The following is a 22,229-nucleotide window of genomic DNA, read 5'->3' on the forward strand; positions in this document are numbered from 1 at the left end:
ATTGTATTGAATAATAACAGTAAAGTAGAACAATGTGCACCTTTTTTCTGTTTAATATTGATTTGAAAAAGAAGTAAGGAAAAACTGTGATAGTGCGCTAAACTAAAACGGAAGTTTAGTTTCTCGTAATGTCTGCATTTACATGACTGTAGACTTTCGTTCAAGAATGCTACTTTCAAACTATTCCAATGCGCTCTTCCCAGACACAGGTAGTAGAATATACCACTGTCCAGTGAATCTTGACGGAGATGCCATGAAGTAGGGGACAGGCGCTGGGCTTCAAATCAAGGAGTTCTGAGTTATATTCTTCCCTACAGCTGATTTTTTAAAAAATATGGTTTCTTCTATATAGTGATTGAAACCTCTGCATTCAAATCAAGTGAGAAATCTTCTGGAATATATTTGTTAGCCCTGAAAAGGGCTGTTTTGATTATCCAATTAATAGAATGTCGAATGTCCCTCGGTATTAATAACCGCCTGGATGCTTCTCGGCATCCCTTCAATGAGAGTCCAAACGTAACGCTCGCTTTCAGAAATTTGCTCCCAGACATCACAAATTAAATTCCACAATTATGTTTTTGTGGTGGATGACGGATTAGGTCAGTGTCCCTTCATAACTCTTTTAACTTCCTCCCACAGACTCTCGATCGGGTTCATGTCGGCACCACGCGGAGGTCAATTCAAAACATTCACATCAGCCTGCTGCGGCAGCCAATTTTGACCTACCCGAGAGATATGGACGGGTGACCTGTCATGCTGCAAGTGAATCACCCCATCAGGATAAAGCTGTCGAACAGATGACAGCATGACATTCCGAAGAATGTGCACATACTGTTCACCTGTCAGACATCCCTCTATCTGATGAAGTACTCCTAAGCCCTTTGACGTCAAGAAACCCCAGGCAGACAGCGAAACACGCCCACAATGACGTCTGTGGTAGACATATCTAGGTCATACCTAGTTCCTCTTGGTCTATACACGACAACTGGTCCTCAACATTCAGAGACAAACACGCATTCATCTGTGAAGATCACATTGCTACAATTCCGATGCCTGTTCGTCTCTGCAAATTCAAGACGCAGTCTAATATGATCTTATGAGAGGACTTCCTTTCTTGCAGCACGACGAGCGAGAAGTCCTGGTGTCCTAAGCCGTCTTGTAGCAGTAGATCGGGAAGGAGGAAAATTTGCTATCTGTCTCAGGAGCCGGGAGCTCGTGTGTGGTCTCTGCTGTACAATAGCAATGAGTCGATTATCTTGCTCTTGTGTTGTAACACGTTTTATCCCACTACCTGGACGTGTAGCAGATTCTCGATATCGCTTTACCCACCGTTGAACAATCCTTGTGGAAACTCCAACATTTATCGCTGGTTGCGCAACGCTAAAGCCGACATTTGAGAGAACTAAAATGCGGTCCTTTGGATTCTCGTCCATTATCTACAACAACATGCTTTGAATAACCTCTGTTGCAACCAAACGTCTGGAAAGAACCTGTGTGAATGATGGATAGCTACACAATATATTGACAGAATGCTAGTCTTAGCACTGCAGCTGCCCTCAGGCAAAATGTCACGTGACTTTCTACTAGTTTCTGTGCTTTGTAACATTCCGGCTTATGCAAAGTCGTTTGACGTATGATTAGAGTCATACTAAAGGCCTGACTACTGCAGGAAACTTATGTTAGTCGATCTCTTTAGTATGGCACTAATCACCCATCAGGTCGACCCTACATAAGGGCCATAGTGTTTAAAAAACAAACAGGAACAACGTCAGTTGCTTAGTTCTTTGTAAACTAACTGATAAGGCGATTTTGTATTTTATAGAAATCATATTTGACAAATTCTTGTTTGATACCTCTTTATTCATAATAAAAACCATATATCCAGATTCAGGGAAGCCCACAGAAATTTTAATAGAAGGTTGAAAAATATCTTTATCATTCAGATTTATTATTATTTGGAAGTTACTATCGCCACGTAGAAAAATATAAACTGTGTTCAACATTGACTACGTATAAATCAAGGAAATTTTAAATTAAAAAGAACGTAGTGATTCAGTGGCGGCGATAAGGGCCCGCAGACCCCGCGGTGCGGGGGGCCCCTACAAAGTACGCTCAGCACGACTCATTTTACATGTCATTTATAATTTTAGTGCATTTTGAAAGCGTTTCTACACAGCCTATAACTAATTCTAACAGTTTCATTGCCATTTTGAGCATCGAACATGAAAAAAAAAAATGGATAAAATTATAGACAAATTCTTGCTCCTGAAGAACTGAAGGTTAGGTAAACAGTTCTTACAAATTTTGTGTTCCATTCCATTTCAAGTGAAATATAGTGATAGTGACGCTTACAATACCTCTCCTTAGTTTTATCATGTGGGTTTGTGTGTTACGTGTTCCGGTGTGACGATGCAAGAAGAGTTTCCATTCCGTTTTATTCTAGGCAATGAGAACACTGTATTTTACGCGAGTACACAAAAAAATATTCTACGTTAATTTTCCTCTGTGTGGAATGTAGTTACAGTATAATTCCGGATAACCGAAGCCCGAATTATCCGAAATCGCAAATCCAATAAACAGGTACTGTACTGTACTGTACGGGAATAATCTAGAAGACGGGGTTGCGCTAGGCTGTACCTAATCCATATGCTATAAATGTAAACTATTACAGTGCTAACTACATATAAATGTACTGTAGTCCTAAAAATGTTCATTTAACTTACAAAAACTGAAAACTGAAACCACTGGCGTAACAGACCTTAAGTCCTGAGCCGGTCTCAATGCCATATGTTAACGACTGGTGGATCTACAACCAGGTTGGAAAAAAATCATTATTTTAAAAAAATCATTTTTGAATTTTTTATTTAAATTGATTTTTTCAATTTAAATCAAATCTTTCTCCTCGTATAATACAAGTCACAAACTGAAGAAAAACATTAGGAATTAGTATTAAATGTTAGTTATGTCATTTAATTGAAAGTATTGGGGTTGAGTTTTGAATTAATCTCCAGTCGTTTACCTATTTCAATCCCAAACAATATTTCTTCAGCATTAAGGAAAAAATACAGCAACATTTATCAGCATGACACTTTTCTTTTCACGAAAGTTACTGATATTTCGCAGGGGCACATTTAAAGAAATCGGAACTAGCTAGCGGCACGAAATGCATATAAAGTATATATATATCACCTAAAATTAAGTAACTAACTCTATGGTCTATGGAACCCGGAGCTTCAATGCCACGTTTACAAAAGCTCTCCATTGATTTCTATCCTTAGCCAATTGGGTCCAGTTTCTACTTTGTATTCTTATTTCTGCGAGATGCATCTTAATATTGTCCTTCCATCTGCTCCTAGGTCTTCCTAATGGTCGTTTTCCTATCGGTCGTCCAGTCAAGACTTTCAAAGCATTTCTACTTTCTTCCATTCTAGCTACATGACCCGCCCACCTAAGCCTCCTAGACTTGACGACCCTAACAATGTTGGGTAAACCATATAAATTATGTAGTTCCTCGTTATAAAGTTTCCGCCACTCCCCATTCCCGTTCCCCTTGAGTCCGAATATTCGTCTCAGGATCTTTCTCTCAAATACTTCCAATCTATGTTCTTCCCTCAGAGTTAGCGACCGTTTCGCAGCTATACAGAACAACAGGCATGATTATCGTTTTATGTATTTTAAGCTTCAAATTCCTCGACAGAATTCGCGACGATAAGAGATTTTGAAGTGAATAATAACACGAATTCCCTGCTTTTAGTTGACATTTAAGTTCTTCGTGAATATGATTTCGGTCTGTTAATATTGATCATAGAAACTATCCACTTTATCAAAAGTATTATTCAATATTTTAACGCGGCCAAAAATTGCCGTATTATGAACCCGAGGAACTTCTGTGCATTTAGTCCATACATTTCACTTAGTTTTATTTATTTTTAGGAGAGGGGATCGGACCCCTCTAAATTCGCTCGTATTATCTGGAAACAAAGAAATAGACGTGGACAGAAGAAAATTTTCGCTTGAAATGCTCATGGTGATTTCCCCGTTGGAATAGTTAACGATTTAAAAACCGTAAGCAGGATTCACCCGTTATCCGTTCAAAATAGGATTTCTCTAATCATCCTTTGCATGATACTCGTTTCCATACTGTGCTTACATACATTTGAGTCCGATTGTATTACGATTATTATCTTCCATAATCGAAATAACAGAACAGTAACGGAATTTTACTTATTTTCACTTTAAATTAATTTATTTCGGATTTTGATTTAAATCAATCCACCCTGCCTACAACTACTTGGATGACGAACAGGTGGTCAGCCCATTGCGTCACCCTCCACCAAGAGGCGTAACATTCCTCAGTTTTCCTCACGACGCGACGCTGGGCAGACGTAAAAAATTTGGAGTATTCCAGCGGATGATTGAACCCAGGATCACGTGGCTATGAATCCAACGCTGTAACCACTAAATTATGGAACTCCTTAACTTTAATGAAGAACATAAGTGTAGCATACAAAGAGAGTTTTGAAGTTATTTGATCTTCAAAACATTTCAGATAAATAAGAAATACTGTAGTACAGGCCCGGAAACAGATGTCCATGACTTAACAGACAAACAACAACAACAAAAATATCCGAAATAAGCCCCTACTTTAGATCGGTTAACCGTGGTTATACTGCATTATTATTATTATTATTATTCATAGTAGCTGTAATCATAGTGGTAATACTGTTAACATTGTAAAATGGTACATTAGTACGCATATAAAAATTGTAAATGAAGTTCGAGTAACACATGTCCACTCTGTTCAGTTTTTGCGGGGAGGCCCCGAAGCCGGTATCGCCGCCACTGTAGTGATTTCACCTTTTCAAAAGTAAAAGTAATAGAATTACTAAAAATTGCAGTCATTGAAACACACAGTGGTTGCAAGCAGTAGCGTAATTACAATGGAGCGAGTGGAACAGTTGCTCCAGGGCGCACAGTAAAAGGGTAAGGGCAAAAAAAGAATACGGAAAACTGTTGCTGATGCAAAGAACGTTTGAAAACATTTCAAAAGGTAAGCTATGACCATTAGCAGTTAATTGGAAACAGCCGATATCGGGAGTGGATCCATGAATTTTTAAGGTGGTCGCAGGTATAAAGAAATAAACTTGAGACATTTTTAGATATTTGGTTCGCTAACTAAAAATGTTGATTCCAGTGCTTCATAATACGTATTTATATCGCCGCCCTTCTGGAGACGGCATTGAGGAGAGCCATGTTGTTCAACACGAGAAAATCCAGGGTTACCATGAACTGGAAACGCATATATTATCTGCAATGAGTGAAGAACGCACTCAGAATCTTCCTTTAGAGAAATTGTAAGACTATTTTCCTCACAGTTTTTGAGCAAGCGCTTCATTAGCCGCCAGTGGACTCCTAAAAGTTTAAAACCATAAACAAGAGTAAGAGGTATGTAATAAAACTGTTCAGCCTCAGAGGGAAAACAAAAATGTTTAGTTTTGTGATAATTAACAACAGCACCGGAAATACCAGCGCAATTATTAAGCTCAGACTGAACCATCTGTAAATCTGCAGGGGAATTAAGTATGACGTGGACATCATCAATGTAAGCTTGAATGCAAATGGCCCTGGTTTCAATACAGACACCAGGCAAAAAGTTATTAAGTTTGTATACTAAGGGTGCAATAGCTAAACTGTATAAAATGGAACTTAAGGGGGATCCCTGGGGGATACCTCTTTTCACAACCAAATGCTGGGATAAAATACCATTACAATGTATTTGAAGTAAACGATCGGAAGAAAGTGCTTTTATCATAGGATTAAAACGAGGTCCTATGCCATAAGACGGCAGTAATTGATATAAATAATCGAGATGGATATTATCAAAAGCTTGTGCCATATCGACTGATAGTAATGCCGTGGTAGAACCATGAACCTTGATAAAATAAGCAATAGTGTCCCTGATATTACTTAGGGTGACATACAAGGGGGGCAAGAGCCATGACCAAACTGAAATGGAGACAATAAACGTGGTAAGACGTGTCCCAGTATATTTGCAAGAAGGCAAGCAAGAATCTTGTAGTCAGAATTAAGTAACGCAATAGGACGTTAATCCTGAATGGACGACAAGTAGAATGGGCATGTTTAGGAACTAATACGAAAAAGTCTTTCTTCATGTACCTAGTCAAGTGAGGGAGACTCCAAAATTCATTAAACATTTGAGTGAGGAAGGGTAATATCAAGTCAGTAAATATTAAGTACATTTCATTGGGGATCATGTCAGGATCTGCAGCCTTATGTCGTTTAGCCATAAGAATGGCATTTTTAGCTTCCTGTTCTGTAAATGGTGAATCCAGAGTAGCTCGATCGGCAGCCTCTAATCTAGGAAGCATAACAAGAAAAGGGGAAAGAGGAGGTATTTACGGGAGATACATTCGTATATAAACTGGTATAATAATTATTAAAGCATGGCACCACCTAATTATCCTGATGCACAGTATTATTTTGATTCACTACTTTACTTATAAGTCTACGTTGAGTGCGTTTGCGCCCTTTACAAATTTGCTGAAGTGCCGCATCCTCCGTTGCATTACAACTTTCTGTTTTACTTCTGACCAAAAAAAAACCTTTTGTACGCTTTCGATACAAAGATATCAGCAGCGCTTTAATTTCTTTGACCTTGACAAACACCAAAGGAGGCATAGGTCCAGGATATGCAGAGTAATGGGCACGAAGTAAACTAGTATAATAATTAAACTAGGTATGATAGTCATGCCAACGCTCCTTATACAATGTCTACATACAGATCTTAAAGCTGGTTTAATATAAAGTTCCCAACGAGTAAGCAAGGATGAACGTCCACTATAATTAGAAAATTGGCGCCATTTAGTAATAAGGCGATGTTGCAACTCAGGATCCGGTAATAGAGATGTATTCATATGCCATACTGGTGAACGCTGAAAACATTTCTGAACAGGTAACTTCAATATTAACAAGACAGTACAGTGATCTGTGAACGAAGCAGGATAAAGTAGTATATCGAGCACACAAGGAATTAAGGATTGAGATATGTAGAATCTGTCTAACCGACTAGAACTATGGCTAGTAAAGAATGAATGTCCGAGTTCTGTAGGCTTATAATAATTCCAAACATCGATAAGGTTAAACGAAGTGACTACCTGTTGCAGAGTAGACGAAAAATTGCGTCCTGAATGATGATCTTGCGCAAGAAGAGAACAATTGAAATCCCCTGCGCAGATAATAGGAGCAGTACTGGCATGTAAAGCGACGCAAGATCCGTAGAAAAAAAAGATTGCTGGTAGCTTTTTGATTACTGCCAGAATGAGCATGAACGTCAGTAAGGTGATAGTGCTCTAACTTTTCTGTTAACAGTCTACCTTCTGGATGTAAATATAGATTATCAATTGCCAAATCTGCCCTATAAATGTGAGCAGTTCCGGTACCAGAAGGAGTATCATTAGCAACATAGATATACTGATGTGGTAACTGAAGAGTAGAAAAGTTTACTTCTTGTAAAAACACTACCTCAAGAGAATGGACCAAAATAAAATCTACTAAAGTAACTTTTCTAACCGCAGAAGACAAGCTATTAACATTAATTATGGCAAAATTCACTGAAAACATGTAGAAATAATCAAACGGAAACGGTAACAAACACGATGAAAGCCCTATTAAGAGGGGCCATAAAAGTAAAAAACGGATCAGGAGGAGATTCATTATAAAAACAAAACAATATCAAGTATTCACTAGACACTGTAGTTCGCAATTTACACAAGAACGGCGAGTTCACTGAGTAGCACTGATATCCTCGGGAACACTAGGCGTTTCTTCTTGTACTTGAGCGTTTTCAGAGAAGATTAACTTACCAAGTTCATGTCGTTTCTTACGTTTTCGACGTCTTCGTTCGGGAGATGCAGAAGATGAACGGTTGACTTCTGTGGTAGGAGGTGCAGTTGAAACGCTGTCAAGTACCATAGGGTCAGAATTAGTCGTAGTGGTAGAAATGGGAAGAACTTGAGGAGAAGTTCTTGATAGATGATAGATCCTTGATAGATGAAGCATTCAAACATGATATAGAAAGATCCACATGGGTCTCAACAGTGTGAGGCAGTGAGATGGGTACCGGAGAGACGGGCAATTCTTCTACTACGGGAGTGGGACTGTTGCTGCAACTGCAAAATACATGATCCGGAGGGGAGCATGTTTCACTAGAAGGTTCAGCTTCAAAAAATGAATCAGCATTAGATAGAAGTTTAGAATTGTTATGAACCACTTTTGAAAAAAGCACTTCCCCAGTTACGGAAGGGGTGGGGCCTGGTACAGAAGAAACACACTCAACACTGGTATTGGCGGGAGGGTCAGAAGTAGGTTTCGGTTGCAACACAGGAAAAACACTATAATTTGCAAGGTCCGGTTCACTTTCAAGTTGTACTGGGGGAGGGGGTCCCTTCAGTAAGGTACGAATACAACGACTTATCAAAATGATAGTCGTAAACCTGGTTCGTTTGCTGAGAGAAAAATTCGAAGTGGTAGTATTTCTTTGGCATGAAAATATTAACTTCGATATTTAAATACCATTAATCTCACCTTTTTAATAAAAATAACAACGTCTATATACGGTGCTAAACTGGTTTATTATTTGATATAACTTATAATATCCTTTTCTTAAAACTGTTAAGTACACAAACTCACTGACTAGGTAACCATAAAACATGTCCATATCAACAACTATCCCATAATACTCACTTACATATATTAAAAACATTCTTCTTTTGTTAATATGAAATGAACATTCTACTAAGTATAGTGCACATGTATGAGTACTTTCTGCCCAAGGTACAGGTAAATATTACTCAAACCAAAGTATTTTGTTATATAAAAATGTCGCTCGACAAAGGGACTGAATATAAAAGTCATGAGTTGGCTTGGCTTTTATCTTCAAGAACCACTGGTCCATTTACATTAGTGTTCTCACATTACATATGTCCATCATATTTTGATCGCACCTTGTATATCTATTCATTACATTTCACATATACATTAAACAAATCTTACATTTCATCAATATTTATCTTTAATTACATTAATTATATTTATTTCATTATTATCCATTATATTATTATTACATTTTCTTATTAAAAATATCGTCGCTCATTTAATTAGTCGTCGACGGGTGCGATTTCAAAAATCGTAAAGGACAAACGTGGGTTACAAATAGTTCGAGCGCATTATATAATAAATAAGTTAGATGTTGCATTTAAAGGTATACATCGTAGCACTAAGATGTTATAATAAAGAAGAATTTCATTCAAGGTAGTCGTTGAATAATTAGTTTTATAGAATAGATCTTCTACTTAACATAATCTTTGACAATTAAGTTTTCAACACAAATCAATCTAATATAAATAATCTTTGCTTTTAATCATTTATGAATCGAATTATGATTCTTCACATTAACAAGAAAGAATAAAAATCATTTGAAAATTAATTTTCCAGTCTACCTAAAACTCTATTTAAGCATTTCAAGTATTTTTAAGAATCGTTTTCATTATTGATATTAACACATAAACTTTAAAATGAAAATTCACAAGAATCTATAACTAATATGGGTTTAACCTAATTTCATTGACGGTAATCATGTTACATTCGTACTTGCATATGAATCTAATAAAGTGCATTGTACCGCACAATCATGATTAGGTTCTACATTATGTTGTACATGTCTTTCATCGTGATTTTGATTTTGATATGAAGTGCCATCTCTTGATCTCCAATTACGTCTATCCACGTAGTTCGCTGTATTCCTGGAATTTCTCTCGGTACTTCGATTGTTTTTATATCTACTGCTGTTGGGTGATCTGACATCATAATTACCATGATTAGTTAGATTAGGCGGATTCCCTACATAACTTTGCCTATTTTGCTCACTTGGATTGCTAGAGTATACTCGGCTTAGGTTAGGTTTCATATCATTCACACTTCGGATATCTAAATTCCGAACTGGCACCAAATGATCTGAATTATTCTTATTTTTACCCATTCCTGATTGTGGATTCATGGCATGGTATTGAGTTTCGTAGCATTGGACAAGCATCAATAAATGGCTGAAACTCATACACTGTGTGGAAAATAAGATCTGTTGCAATTTAAATGGAAGCAAATTTCGAATCGATGCTATTATTCTCGATTCCGATTGCAAAGGATTAACGACCTTTAATTCGTTGTAGACATTTACAACAAACTCTACAACAGGTTTATGCAATCGAGGATTGAAGTGTTGATTTCTAAGGGTGGCATCTCTATTTGCCAGCAAAAAGTCATTTTCATAATTTGCGATCAATGCCGCTTTGAATTCCTCATATGTACTAATGTGATCACGTATTGCTTTAAACCATAAGGAACAAGGTGGGAGTAATACATGGGGTATTAATTTCATATATTGTGATCGATCGATACACATTATATTGCATTCGTCTTGGAATTTCTCTAAGAAAGAAGTAGCATTCTCATTACACTTACCACTGAATTTGCTCATAGCTCGAATTTCACTCATCTTAACACTTAATTTTACCTTCTTTTTCTCATTCCTTGTTCTTGTTGAGTGATAGTTCCTATCCATGACGTGCTGTGTCGTCGCACCATCTACGTTTCGCTCATCAGTACTCTTCGGACAACTTTCTTCTAGTATAATATCCTCATCAGACCCCGGCGAAGGCGAGTTCATCTCTGGTGAGTGGGGCAACTCAAAGCGATCACTACCCAAGTTATTACGGTAAATGTTGTCTTTAGCCTGTAACGTTCTAATCTCTTCCTGAATAGTAGCTAACAACTGTGTATTTACACGTATGTTATTAGAATTGTTGCTGACCTGGATCTTTTGCTGTTTAATGGAAGATTCTATTACTTCTAAATCTTTTTTTACAGTACTAATTTCTTGGTTTTGGTGATTGTGCTTTTCTTGACAATCATCAGATATCCTTTTTAACTTTTCCTCGAACTGTGAGGATATGTCGTTCACCACCTGGACAATTGTCTGTTTCGTTTCATCTGATTTCTGTTCTATCCGTTCTATCCGTCTACTTAATTCTTCATATTGCTTGTTAGCTTCGTCAAACCTCAGTTCTATCTTCTGTTCCATGGTCTTGTTAGATTCGTTGAACTTCTGTTCCATGGTCTTGTTAGCTTCGTCAAACTTCTGTTCCATTCGTCTACTTAATTCTTCATTTTGTTTGTTAGCTTCGTTGAACTTCTGTTCCATGGTCGTGTTAGATTCGTTGAACTTCTGTTCCATGGTCTGCTTTAATTCTTCATTTTGTTTGTTAGCTTCGTTGAACTTCTGTTCCATGGTCTGCTTTATCTCGGTAGACATCTGCATCATTTGTCGCTGTAAAGCTAACAAGATTCGATCCTCCGATGTCAATCCTGGTGTTACACTAGTTTCACCTTTGTCACTAGTATTTGATTCCTGCTGCATTGTTTCGTTGTCCATTTTTCTTATGATTACTTTACCACTTCGCAATATGGTTAAGTTCGTATTCATTAACTGTAGTATAAAAGTAAATTCAACCTTACTCTTCTTCGGGAATTGAATTTACAAAGTCCCGGGTGAGGTAAACCAAAATTTTTACAACGACTTATCAAAATGATAGTCGTAAACCTGGTTCGTTTGCTGAGATAAAAATTCGAAGTGGTAGTATTTCTTTGGCATGAAAATATTAACTTCGATATTTAAATACCATTAATCTCACCTTTTTAATAAAAATAACAACGTCTATATACGGTGCTAAACTGGTTTATTATTTGATATAACTTATAATATCCTTTTCTTAAAACTGTTAAGTACACAAACTCACTGACTAGGTAACCATAAAACATGTCCATATCAACAACTATCCCATAATACTCACTTACATATATTAAAAACATTCTTCTTTTGTTAATATGAAATGAACATTCTACTAAGTATAGTGCACATGTATGAGTACTTTCTGCCCAAGGTACAGGTAAATATTACTCAAACCAAAGTATTTTTTTATACGAACACCTGGAGCCACTGACCTTGACGTATGCCTATGAGACTGAACTGGCTTGGCCTAGCGATAAGGGCAAGAGGAAACGAGGTGGGATTAGCTATCACACTTCGCACATGTTTTAAATTGCCCAAAATAGGTAACCCAAAACCGTAAATTACACATTGTCACATAGGAAGGAATGTTCCGTTTCAAAATCATTTTTAAGAGTTTTCGACCAGTTCGTACAGGACACTGATGGCCTGTGGTGTACTTTTCTTCGTCCATGGAAATTATTTCACAATACTGACTAGGGATGGTACCGAGACCAAGAGGGACTTTTATACGCCGAGACGAGACCGAGACCAAGACGGACTTTTATATACCGAGACGAGACCGAGACGAGACTTAGGTCACTCTCGAAAGTCTCGGTCTCGTTTCGAATATTGATAGCTATTAAAATTGCCTTTACACAAATTTTGTTTCCTTGCTGTGTTCGATAATATGGGAATGGTTGACTGATGTACGGTGGCGTATTATAGGGGGCGGATATCGGGCTCAACCCCTCCCAAAACAAAATCTACTGTTGATGTATAGCATTCTCTCTTCTCTCTCTCTCTCTCTCTCTCTCTATATATATATATATATATATATATATATATATATATATATATATATATATATATATATGTGTGTGTGTGTGTGTATGTATGTATGTGTGTGTGTAGATAGATAGATATAGATATAGATACAGGGTGAGAGTGTAAAATAAATGCATGGCCAAAAGTGACGAGGTGATTGCAGACATCCAAATAAGTAAAAATGTCCCTAAAACATGGATCCGATGCCGCTTCGAAGCGGCATCGAACCCATGTTTATAGGAGTATTTTTGCTTATTTGGATGTTCTCAATCATCTCGTCACTTTGGGCCGCGCATTTATGTTACATCCTATATATGTAATGCTGAAATTTTGTACAATGTTGTGTGAAATATTGAAGGGGAAATTCTTCTAGATACTTTGCAATACCTCTAGATGAGCAAGCAGTGCTGCCAACGCAACATAAAATTGTAATTTTTCAAATTGCACTACGTAATAGCCTATATTACACATTTTTAATTTAGATATTATATAAAACCACAATACCACATACACTATTCAGTGTAATAAAGAACAATATAGTATCACTAACATCAACAGTTTGAAAATCTTTTATAACTCAAGTGGCATGGACAGTACAATACACATCAATTGTATCTCAGCGTCAAATACTATGATCATGCTATAACGTATTTCGAATGAAGTTACTTTTACTATTTTTAACTTTTACTAAGGACTTTACTTGGAAAACGTGCTGACATATCACGTCTCATCATGTAGATACTTCCAAAAGACTTGAATGATCATAATGCCATTTATAGCAATCGTTATTTCAAACCGTTTCAGAGATACCAAACATATGGAGAGGATTGTTATACTGCTTAAAATGACGTATTTGTGATATATATATATATATATATATATATATTTTAATAATGATTGTTGCTTTCCTTTGCTTCTATAACATTACAAAATATTTTTTGGTGATTTTAATTACAAGTTGCAGTTACATTATTTTAAGCAGTGTTGCTAACTTAAATAAATTGCTAAATATTATGCTAAATATAGTGCAAATAACTTAGCTAAACAGCAGAATATTTTAAAATTACTCGTAGTTTGTTTTATGGTGCAAAAATGTTTCCAAAAGACGACGTTCTTCATTATCTTCGGGCTACTTATAATGTTAATGTCAAAGGTTTCGTTCCAGGAATATATGTAAATACAAATTTTAATTGAAATTAAATATAACTGATAACTTTTCAGTAACACTAATTGAGCGATGTGATGCAACAACCAATCAACCCACATTTTTTTAAAAAAATGAGTTTACCCTGCTGGAGGGTTCGAACATATATAAGGAACATACTAAAAAATCCTGGTAACGCGTTTGCGATCGGTCTGCCATCTAGGAAGAGAAAAGTCAACCCGCCTACGATAATATCTTATGAGATCGAGAAACCTATAACTGCGATTTCCCCAAAACTGACTCGTTGTGGGTTGAATGGTTGTTGCATAACACCGCCCAATTGTTCCCCCTTAGCCTTAAGCATTTTGTACACTTTAGATTAAAACCGTGCCTTATTAAAAGTTCTAATTACACCCTAATTACAGTTCACTTGTTTTAGTTTGGCCACCGACCACCTCAAACTCGATCCATACTATATAGCAATGTACAATTATTCAACGACTTACAGTTAATAAAACATATTTTGTTGATTTTTGGTTTGGTACGTTTTAGTTTAACGTCCCACGATTATGCTAGGGCTGCTAAAGGAGACATTAAGCTACTGATTATACTGCACTTCGATCGTTCAAATGTACCCCCAACGGAAATCGAACTCGAGACAACGCGAACCGAAGTCAAGCGTGCTAGCCGTTAGACCAAATGGGGGTCCTCACAGTGTGTTGATTTAAATAATTGATTCAGTGATGCCAGATCCGAAGATCAAAATGTAGCGTGTCTGTACTCCAAAAGTAGCGGATTTGAACTATTTGTAACCCAAATACATAGAAATGGATTATTTGGCAACTAATGACTGGTACTAATGAAATAATTTTTAACATGGGCTGGAAAATTTGCTGCACACATTGCAAGAAGAAATTATGATCGATGGACGAAAACAATTCTAGATTGGATACCACGAAACAAAAGCAGCCAAGAAAACGTCCGCATAGAAGAAGGTAGGACGAAATCTAGAACCACTGGAGAGTAAACTGGAAAAGTATTGCCCAAGATAGATAGTTGTGGAGAAGACTCGGGAAGACCTTCATCCAGCAGTGGATTGTTAATCATTGATTATGAGGATGGTGATGATTTTATTATACCTGGACCTCAGAGGCAAACTAAACCGAGTCATAACTTCGTAATTTTACAGGAGAACCAGTTTCTTAAGTAAGACCTATAATACTGATTAATATACTATAATCAGTACTTTACTAAGCTATATTAAGTAGTTACAAAGTAGTATGCTTTTATTAAACTTAAAGTGAGACACGAACTATGCGAAACAGCAGACTGAATCTAACTTGTTTGATGATCCAACTCAAGACCCCACATAGCAAAGATGAGTGCCGCAGCTCCCATCACAAGCTTCAGGAAGTTCGTGTTATGAAGTGTCAATTAAACGCGGAAATGTGAAACGGTAATAAAGCATTTGATCAATTTGAAACAAAATATATTGTAGTAATAATTTACCCTATTTGTAAAGATGAAATTCATATTATGTTTTTAAAATGACAGTTAAAGGAGAATGTATTGGATAATAAATGAGAAATTGTAAAATTTCAATTTCGGTACGGATAAACACATTCGTACTGCTATGTGCTGCTTTATCCGTTAGGAGGTATTGAACAATTTTGATTCAGAGGAAGGAAATAAACTACTGTATAGTACTGGAGTTAATTTAATAGGTCCTTATGCACAGTCATTCTGATGCGTAATTAATGTCATACTAAAGAGTTCGATTAGCATGTTTCCTGCAGTAGTCAGGTCTTTGGTATGACGCTAATCATACGCCAAAACGACTCTGCATAAGGCCTATAGAGTTTAATTGCATAGGCAATACTGAGGCTATATGAGACAAAGTCTATTGCTGAAAGTGAAATATGGGTTACCAAAGGGTTTTATCCCAGGTATGATATACCCACTGATGATTGAACCTGGAACACACGCATGGAAAGCAATTAGCGCTAGCAAATTACCTATGAAGAGGTACACCATATCATAATTTTAAGTCAAGAATGAAGGGGAAACAAGCGGAAACAACAGACTACAAGATAATAATATTTCACAATTTTAATTTCACATTATTTATTTCGAGACTTTCGAGACGAAACCGAGACTTGGTCCTCGAGACCGAGACCGAGATCGAGACAAGCATCTGTTAACCGAGACGAGACAGAGAGCGAGACTGTACGAAGACTCGTCTCGTCTCGTCTCGATACCATCCCTAATACTGACCGAACACTTGCTTTATTTGGGCATCTGAAATTTCCATAGGAACTGTATGAATTTTCACCAGTTTCAACATGTGAGAAGCCGATTCCAAAGGCAGTTCATAAGTACCTTCAGCGTTAGTATATGACACAACACCATTACGATCCATGAGGATCCGATCACACAAGTCCGCATTAGAAAGTTTAATATAAAGAAACTTACGAGCAAAATCAAGTTCGATGCTCAACACATTAATTAACGCAAACTTAAATTCATCGTGTATCCATTCGTGTAAGTAAATAGAATTAGGGACATTTACTACACTCTGGAAGTTAATACGAATCGTATTAAGACGTAAAGAAGCCATGAGTCACTGAATAATAGCAATGAATAACTTAGTGTTAGAAGGAAAAAAAAATTAAAAATTAAAAAAACAATGCAATTCAATTGCACAGGCAGCAAATATAACACCAATTGAGGGCAATTACAGTTAATCAGACACCACCCTCCACCAAACACTCGACTCGTACAGACACAACATAGCACACATGTGAACTGCACGAAGATCACGGACGAACTGTAAAAATTAAGAAGTGAGGCGGATTCGAACTGCCGCGCAGAACACATGTAATTTGCTAACTCGCTTCGCTACTCACTCGGCCAAACACTTATTCCCTATTCAGCGTAAGCTCTAAACTCCGATAAACAAAATATTTGTATCCTTACGCTTGTCACAAATATGATTGGCTAGTGATGTATCACTCCCACTCCCCAAGGGGAGGAGCAAATTGTACACGCGCATTTTGACAATACTGTCTGGTATTGTCCAGATACAGTAACAGCAGAAAAGAAAGAAAAAACTCGATTTAAAAAAAAAAATATTTGAATTTCGTTGGTAAACAATTTTTGCTTAATGAGTAAAGGTTTTCTTTGTTGGTGTTTCACCACAATACTCGTGGAACCGGGATTCATGTCAGCCATCTTTCAGACTTTAAAAGCAGAACACGCCTCCACAGTTGAATTGGCGCCATAATTACTGCGCATGCTTAGTGTTTATTTGTATTGTTTTATTAACCACACTCGATTACAGTATTATATTTTTGTCATTTATAATAATGTAGCAGTTTTATATGGAGCTTCATAGTACAAGTAATAAGCAAATCATATGAACTATTTTGCGGAGGAGTACAAGAGTCTGTAGGCCAACAGCATATCAGCGAGATTTAGTTTCACGTGGCTTTGTTTATCAAAGTTTAGAACTTAGGCCGAACAGGATTTAGGTTACTGCAACTCGGCCAAACACTTAGGTTACACTATTTACGTTTTTTTCATTCTATCTAAAATAGGTTAATCTTAAATTCGCATTACCGATTCGGGTTTTCTAACGAGAATTATTATGTTACAACTTAATTTGAATGTAAAATCCTGACTTAATTAGTACTTTAGGACTTTGCAGTACTATGTGCATTAAAATTAAAACAGAAATATTGTGAAATCTCGGTTTCAAACTTCATGTCTACCTTGATTCCAAATGCCTGTGCTATCATTTCTTTGTTTAGCCAATGTTTGTAGGAGCCGAAAGTCGCTATTGATTTCTATTTTTCGCTTATATCATCTTTATTTCCCACTATTTTTGCATAAAATATTAAAGAAATGTTGGTTTCTAACTTCTTTCTCCCATGAACAGACAAAGAAAAAGTAATACATTAAGAAAACAAAGTTATGCGTAAAAATGAAAGTTACAGTATACGCGCCATTTTTTTTAACGTGGTTGTACACTTACTGGCCACAACTACAATGTCAGTTTGAAAACCAATCAAGACAGGCAGTCCTAGACTGAACATGGTACTCATGAGTACCGGAAGTTTTAAATGCCCTTCTTTAAATTGTAGAATCTGTTAAAGGGAAATAAAAATGACACATGAACAAGAAATTTATTAGACGTCAGAAAACAAAAATTTTCCTTTTCGCCCCCACCCCCCAAAAAAAACCGCGTTTCATAGGAAACCCTCCCTCCCAAGAAAGCTTATTTTTCCGGATCTCTAGTCATGTCTCGACTACAGCATATTTTAATTGTCTCTTTGAAAGCTGGGATTACTACTCGATACTCAGAATACTACTACTTACTAGATTCTCAAAAATAATACTACGAGTATTTACTTTATTTCTCGTAAGTACTGGATGTAGGGATGAACACAATTTCAGAAATTAGTTCCAGGCACCTAGAAAATATTAACAATCTGGTCGCAATGGACCACTGGTGGTAATCCCCTTCAATCCTTCTCACCTAACTTTATATTCGCTATCTCTCTTCTCTGAGTTTCTTGCCACAAGTTCAGCATGGCATCATCTCCTTGAACACACCACTCTTATCTACTGATTGTCTTCGACTCAAGCAATTTGATAAGTTTAACGCACCAAGGTTAGATACAAATACCGCCACTGGTTGTCAGTTAAAACAGCACAAAAACAAAACAATTTAGGAAGATTCTAAATACGTACTATATTCAGTCCGTAAAAATCACCAAATTCGAAATATACAGCTTCACTTTCAAATGTCATATACAGTATATAACACATGTGAGGGCATTGGATGTTCTCTAAAAATGCCACTTAGAAATATTTGTATAAATATTAAATCAATCCTGCAACTAGCATCGGCCCATCTATCTTAGACCAAGTAATTTGTTGCTTTAAGATTGTATGTTAGTTGTCAGTTCTCTCATTATTTCCAGATTTCATTCATATCAACCCTATACAAGATTTAATACATGTGTGACCAAATTAAGCATTTGGTAGTGTTGTAGTGATAGCAAGCCTAACATATTTTACTGTATTCGGAAAAGTAAATGGAAACCTATTACCTATTCATCAACAATTTCTACAGTAACTTTCTTTCATTCGCTGAACTCTGTACTAGCCCTAATAAAAAAGTAACTATCGTGTTTCTTACCTGAGGGGTGTAAACATTGAGATGTAAACAGTCTTCTGTGCCTCTAACTCTCGATGATTTATCTTCACTGAGTAAATAATATTGTAAACAAATGGATATATTCCGGGAGGCGTTCCATACCCCAATCCAAGGCTCAGCAGGTTCAGGAGGCTGCAAGATAAGCAGATTCTCGATTTATACATGGAAATAATAAATGATCTATACATATATTAGACGATTAATCACTGAATTATTATCAACAATCTAATAGCGAATAAGTCGTAGCTGCCTTTCGTACAACCGCAATCTTAAATGACATGATTGTAGTGATGTATTAGTAACTGCCCGCTGGTATACTCAGGCTGTGTGTAATGAGGTCCTAAGTTCCAAAATTTAGGAATTTTTCAAAGGGATGGATATGTATTTTACAGAAGCTGAATTGGGTTGAGACTCGGCATGTTTGGAGGCCATACGAAACTCTGGAATTTCGCGCCATGTTCCTCCAGTGATCCTCATTAACATCCACTCTATCGCTCAGGAAGTGCACGACGTCCAAATGTGTTTCCTTCCCTGAAAGATGTCATAGCCATGGAGGATAAGTGCAACTTCCTGAGATGTACCCAATATGTCAGAAGTAAAGGTATCCACGTTATTCCAATCTCACTTAACGTCACGCTCACGCCATCAACACACTATCACGCTCATTCAACCTCAAACTCATATCATTTCTACATCATGCTCACTCGACCTCACTCTCATATTATCGTCTCCACATCACGCTCACTTCGTGAAGTTGTCGAATTACGCTGAGTTTCGCCTTCATGAATTTAGTGACTTTTGGTCAGAATATCGCGATTCCGAACACCAGTCATGAGTTTATCTACATTCAAGGCAAACCAAAGTTCTTGTCACCTAAACTTACCATATATCGCCTTGTCCAATGCAGTGCATCCCCCGAAAGCAAATTTAACTTTGCTGATTTTATTCATATTTCAAGACAAACATTCCAATGCCCAAATTAAATGTTTTTCGTGTCATTTTTAGGTCAAGAGATTTTACAGGTATTTTTATATCCTTTCAAATTGCACGCTAAGCAAGAATGTTTCTGTGGCATAAAACAATAATGCAGCATTTTGAAAACACTTCAAAATATGTATTATTTCTGAATTAAATACTGGTATCTGTTCATTTATTCAAATACATATTATCTTCCACGTGAAAAATATAGTCATAAAGATTATTATCATTTTCAACCGTGAAACCAGGCCAGTCCAAAAATGGGGTGGGGGGGTAGAAGTTACAGGGAGCCCGATCCAACCATATTATAGTTGATCATCATATTATAGCTCATTTGCAAGTCCAACTTAAAAATTTTATGGAGGCCAGTAAACATTTTGGGGGGACCGGTCCCTCATGCCCCCTGTTAATACGAGCCTTCGTGAAATAAAAAACATGTTTCATTTATTCATGACATATTTTAGCGATTGCTTATTTGTTCATTTTCGTAAATCCACGAGGTTATCAACTTTCATATTCTGTTGCTACGTTTGTCTCCAGCACTACGGAAATATCAGAAGACCGAAAACAATAATACTGACTGACGGACGAGCGCAACAATGAACAGAGTTTAAGTCTTGCCTTTTGTAACAATAAAAATATAATCCTTCTAAATAGCTGATCAACTCTAGTACAGACAGTAGACAGGATCATGTGAAATATATGAGTGAGATATGCATAACCACCGTTAAAGTCACAATTATGCGTTACTAATATGTTAACGGTTTGACTCCATCTGCCCAGATAACCATTTTAACTATCTACTGCAAAAAACAGAATTCAGAAAATTCGTTTACATGTATGGGATATGTGCTTAAATATTCGCCGTTAAAGTCGTCGTTATTCATCAATTTATTAACGGATTAACTCTACTAACGACTCTAATAACACTAGTTAACAAAGGTTTTGTTACATAAAAGGAAATACCTGTTCTTAAAGGAACTTTTGCGCTGAATTCGAATATGCACTCGGTTTTTCTCCATCACGTACGATTTTCCCGTAACAGAGGGATTTTCGGGAAAATCCCTCAAAAAATTCCCTTTTCGTTTATTTTACACCCCAAGATCTTGTCCCCTTGCATATACTAACATAGAAATTATACCTAAATATACTTTGATTCTTATTTAACAAACCCTCCAAGTTTCGTAATAATCGTTTTATTCTTTCTAGAGAAATAAATATGTTTGTATGTATACTGTGTGTACTGTTTATTGCACCTTATAGTAATGCTTTCAGATCTCTTAAGTTGAGGTAAAACGTTTTGCTTTATTACCACAAACACATATATAAAATATAATACAATATAATTTACAAGTGTGACAATTTACAATAAACAATAATACAAATGTACCAAAAGGTCATGAAAAGACAATCAAAACTATCATAATAACATTTATATGAAACTTCCATTGGGTTACAAAAACGTACACTACTTCCTTCTTTTGTAAGAAATGTTGCATTCTCTAACAAGACCCCAACAATAGTCCCCCATCATTGAAGGATCCCATCGTCCCTGGTACCTTTTCTCCATTGCCATTATATCTTGGTGGAATCTTTCCCCCTGTTCGTCGCTGAGAGCACCTAGGTTAGCAGGAAAGAAGCTGAGGTGGGAGTGCAAAAAGTGGATTTTTAAAGACATCGTACAACCCAACTCTTTGTATTTCTGTATCATGTCCTGTACGATTTCTGTGTAACTCTCAGCTTTGTTATTGCCCAGAAAGTTGCGCACAACACACTTAAATGCTGTCCAGGCAGCTAGCTCAGCACTGTTTAACTTGCTGTCAAAGCTATCATCAAGCATTAATTTCCTAATTTGGGGACCAATAAACACTTCCGCTGAAATCTTAGCATCACTCAGGTTAGGGAACTTATCTTGCAAATACTTGAAACCTTCACCAGATGTGTCCATGGCTTTGATAAAGTTTTTCATAAGTCCTAACTTGATATGAAGTGACGGTAGTAATATCTTATTAGGATCTACTAAAGGAGCGTATTTGACGTTGCATTCTCCAGGTACGTAATTCACTCTAGGTTCCCATTCCTTCACTTCATAATGTTTGTCATCAGCTCGGCTATCCCATAAACATAAAAAACATTGGTACTTCGTGTAACCGCACTGCAGTTCTAATAAAATACCAACTACCTTGAGATCACAACATATTTGCCAACAATGGCCCTTG

At 36.7% G+C, this 22,229-nt stretch overlaps 1 protein-coding gene across 1 annotated transcript in view; it reads right to left on the reverse strand.

The window, feature by feature from the left end:
- LOC145662601 (venom carboxylesterase-6-like) overlaps nt 1–22,229 on the reverse strand; it is a gene marked incomplete in the record, with an annotated part of 151,579 nt that overhangs the window by 123,875 nt on the left and 5,475 nt on the right. Inside the window, 1 exon segment of the mRNA XM_081728317.1 lies at nt 19,015–19,164. Coding sequence (XP_081584443.1) covers nt 19,015–19,164 — 150 coding nt within the window.

Source organism: Thermobia domestica, chromosome 10 (genome assembly GCF_964235325.1).
Source record: "Thermobia domestica chromosome 10, izTheDome1.hap1.1, whole genome shotgun sequence".
NCBI classification, from domain to species: domain Eukaryota; kingdom Metazoa; phylum Arthropoda; class Insecta; order Zygentoma; family Lepismatidae; genus Thermobia; species Thermobia domestica.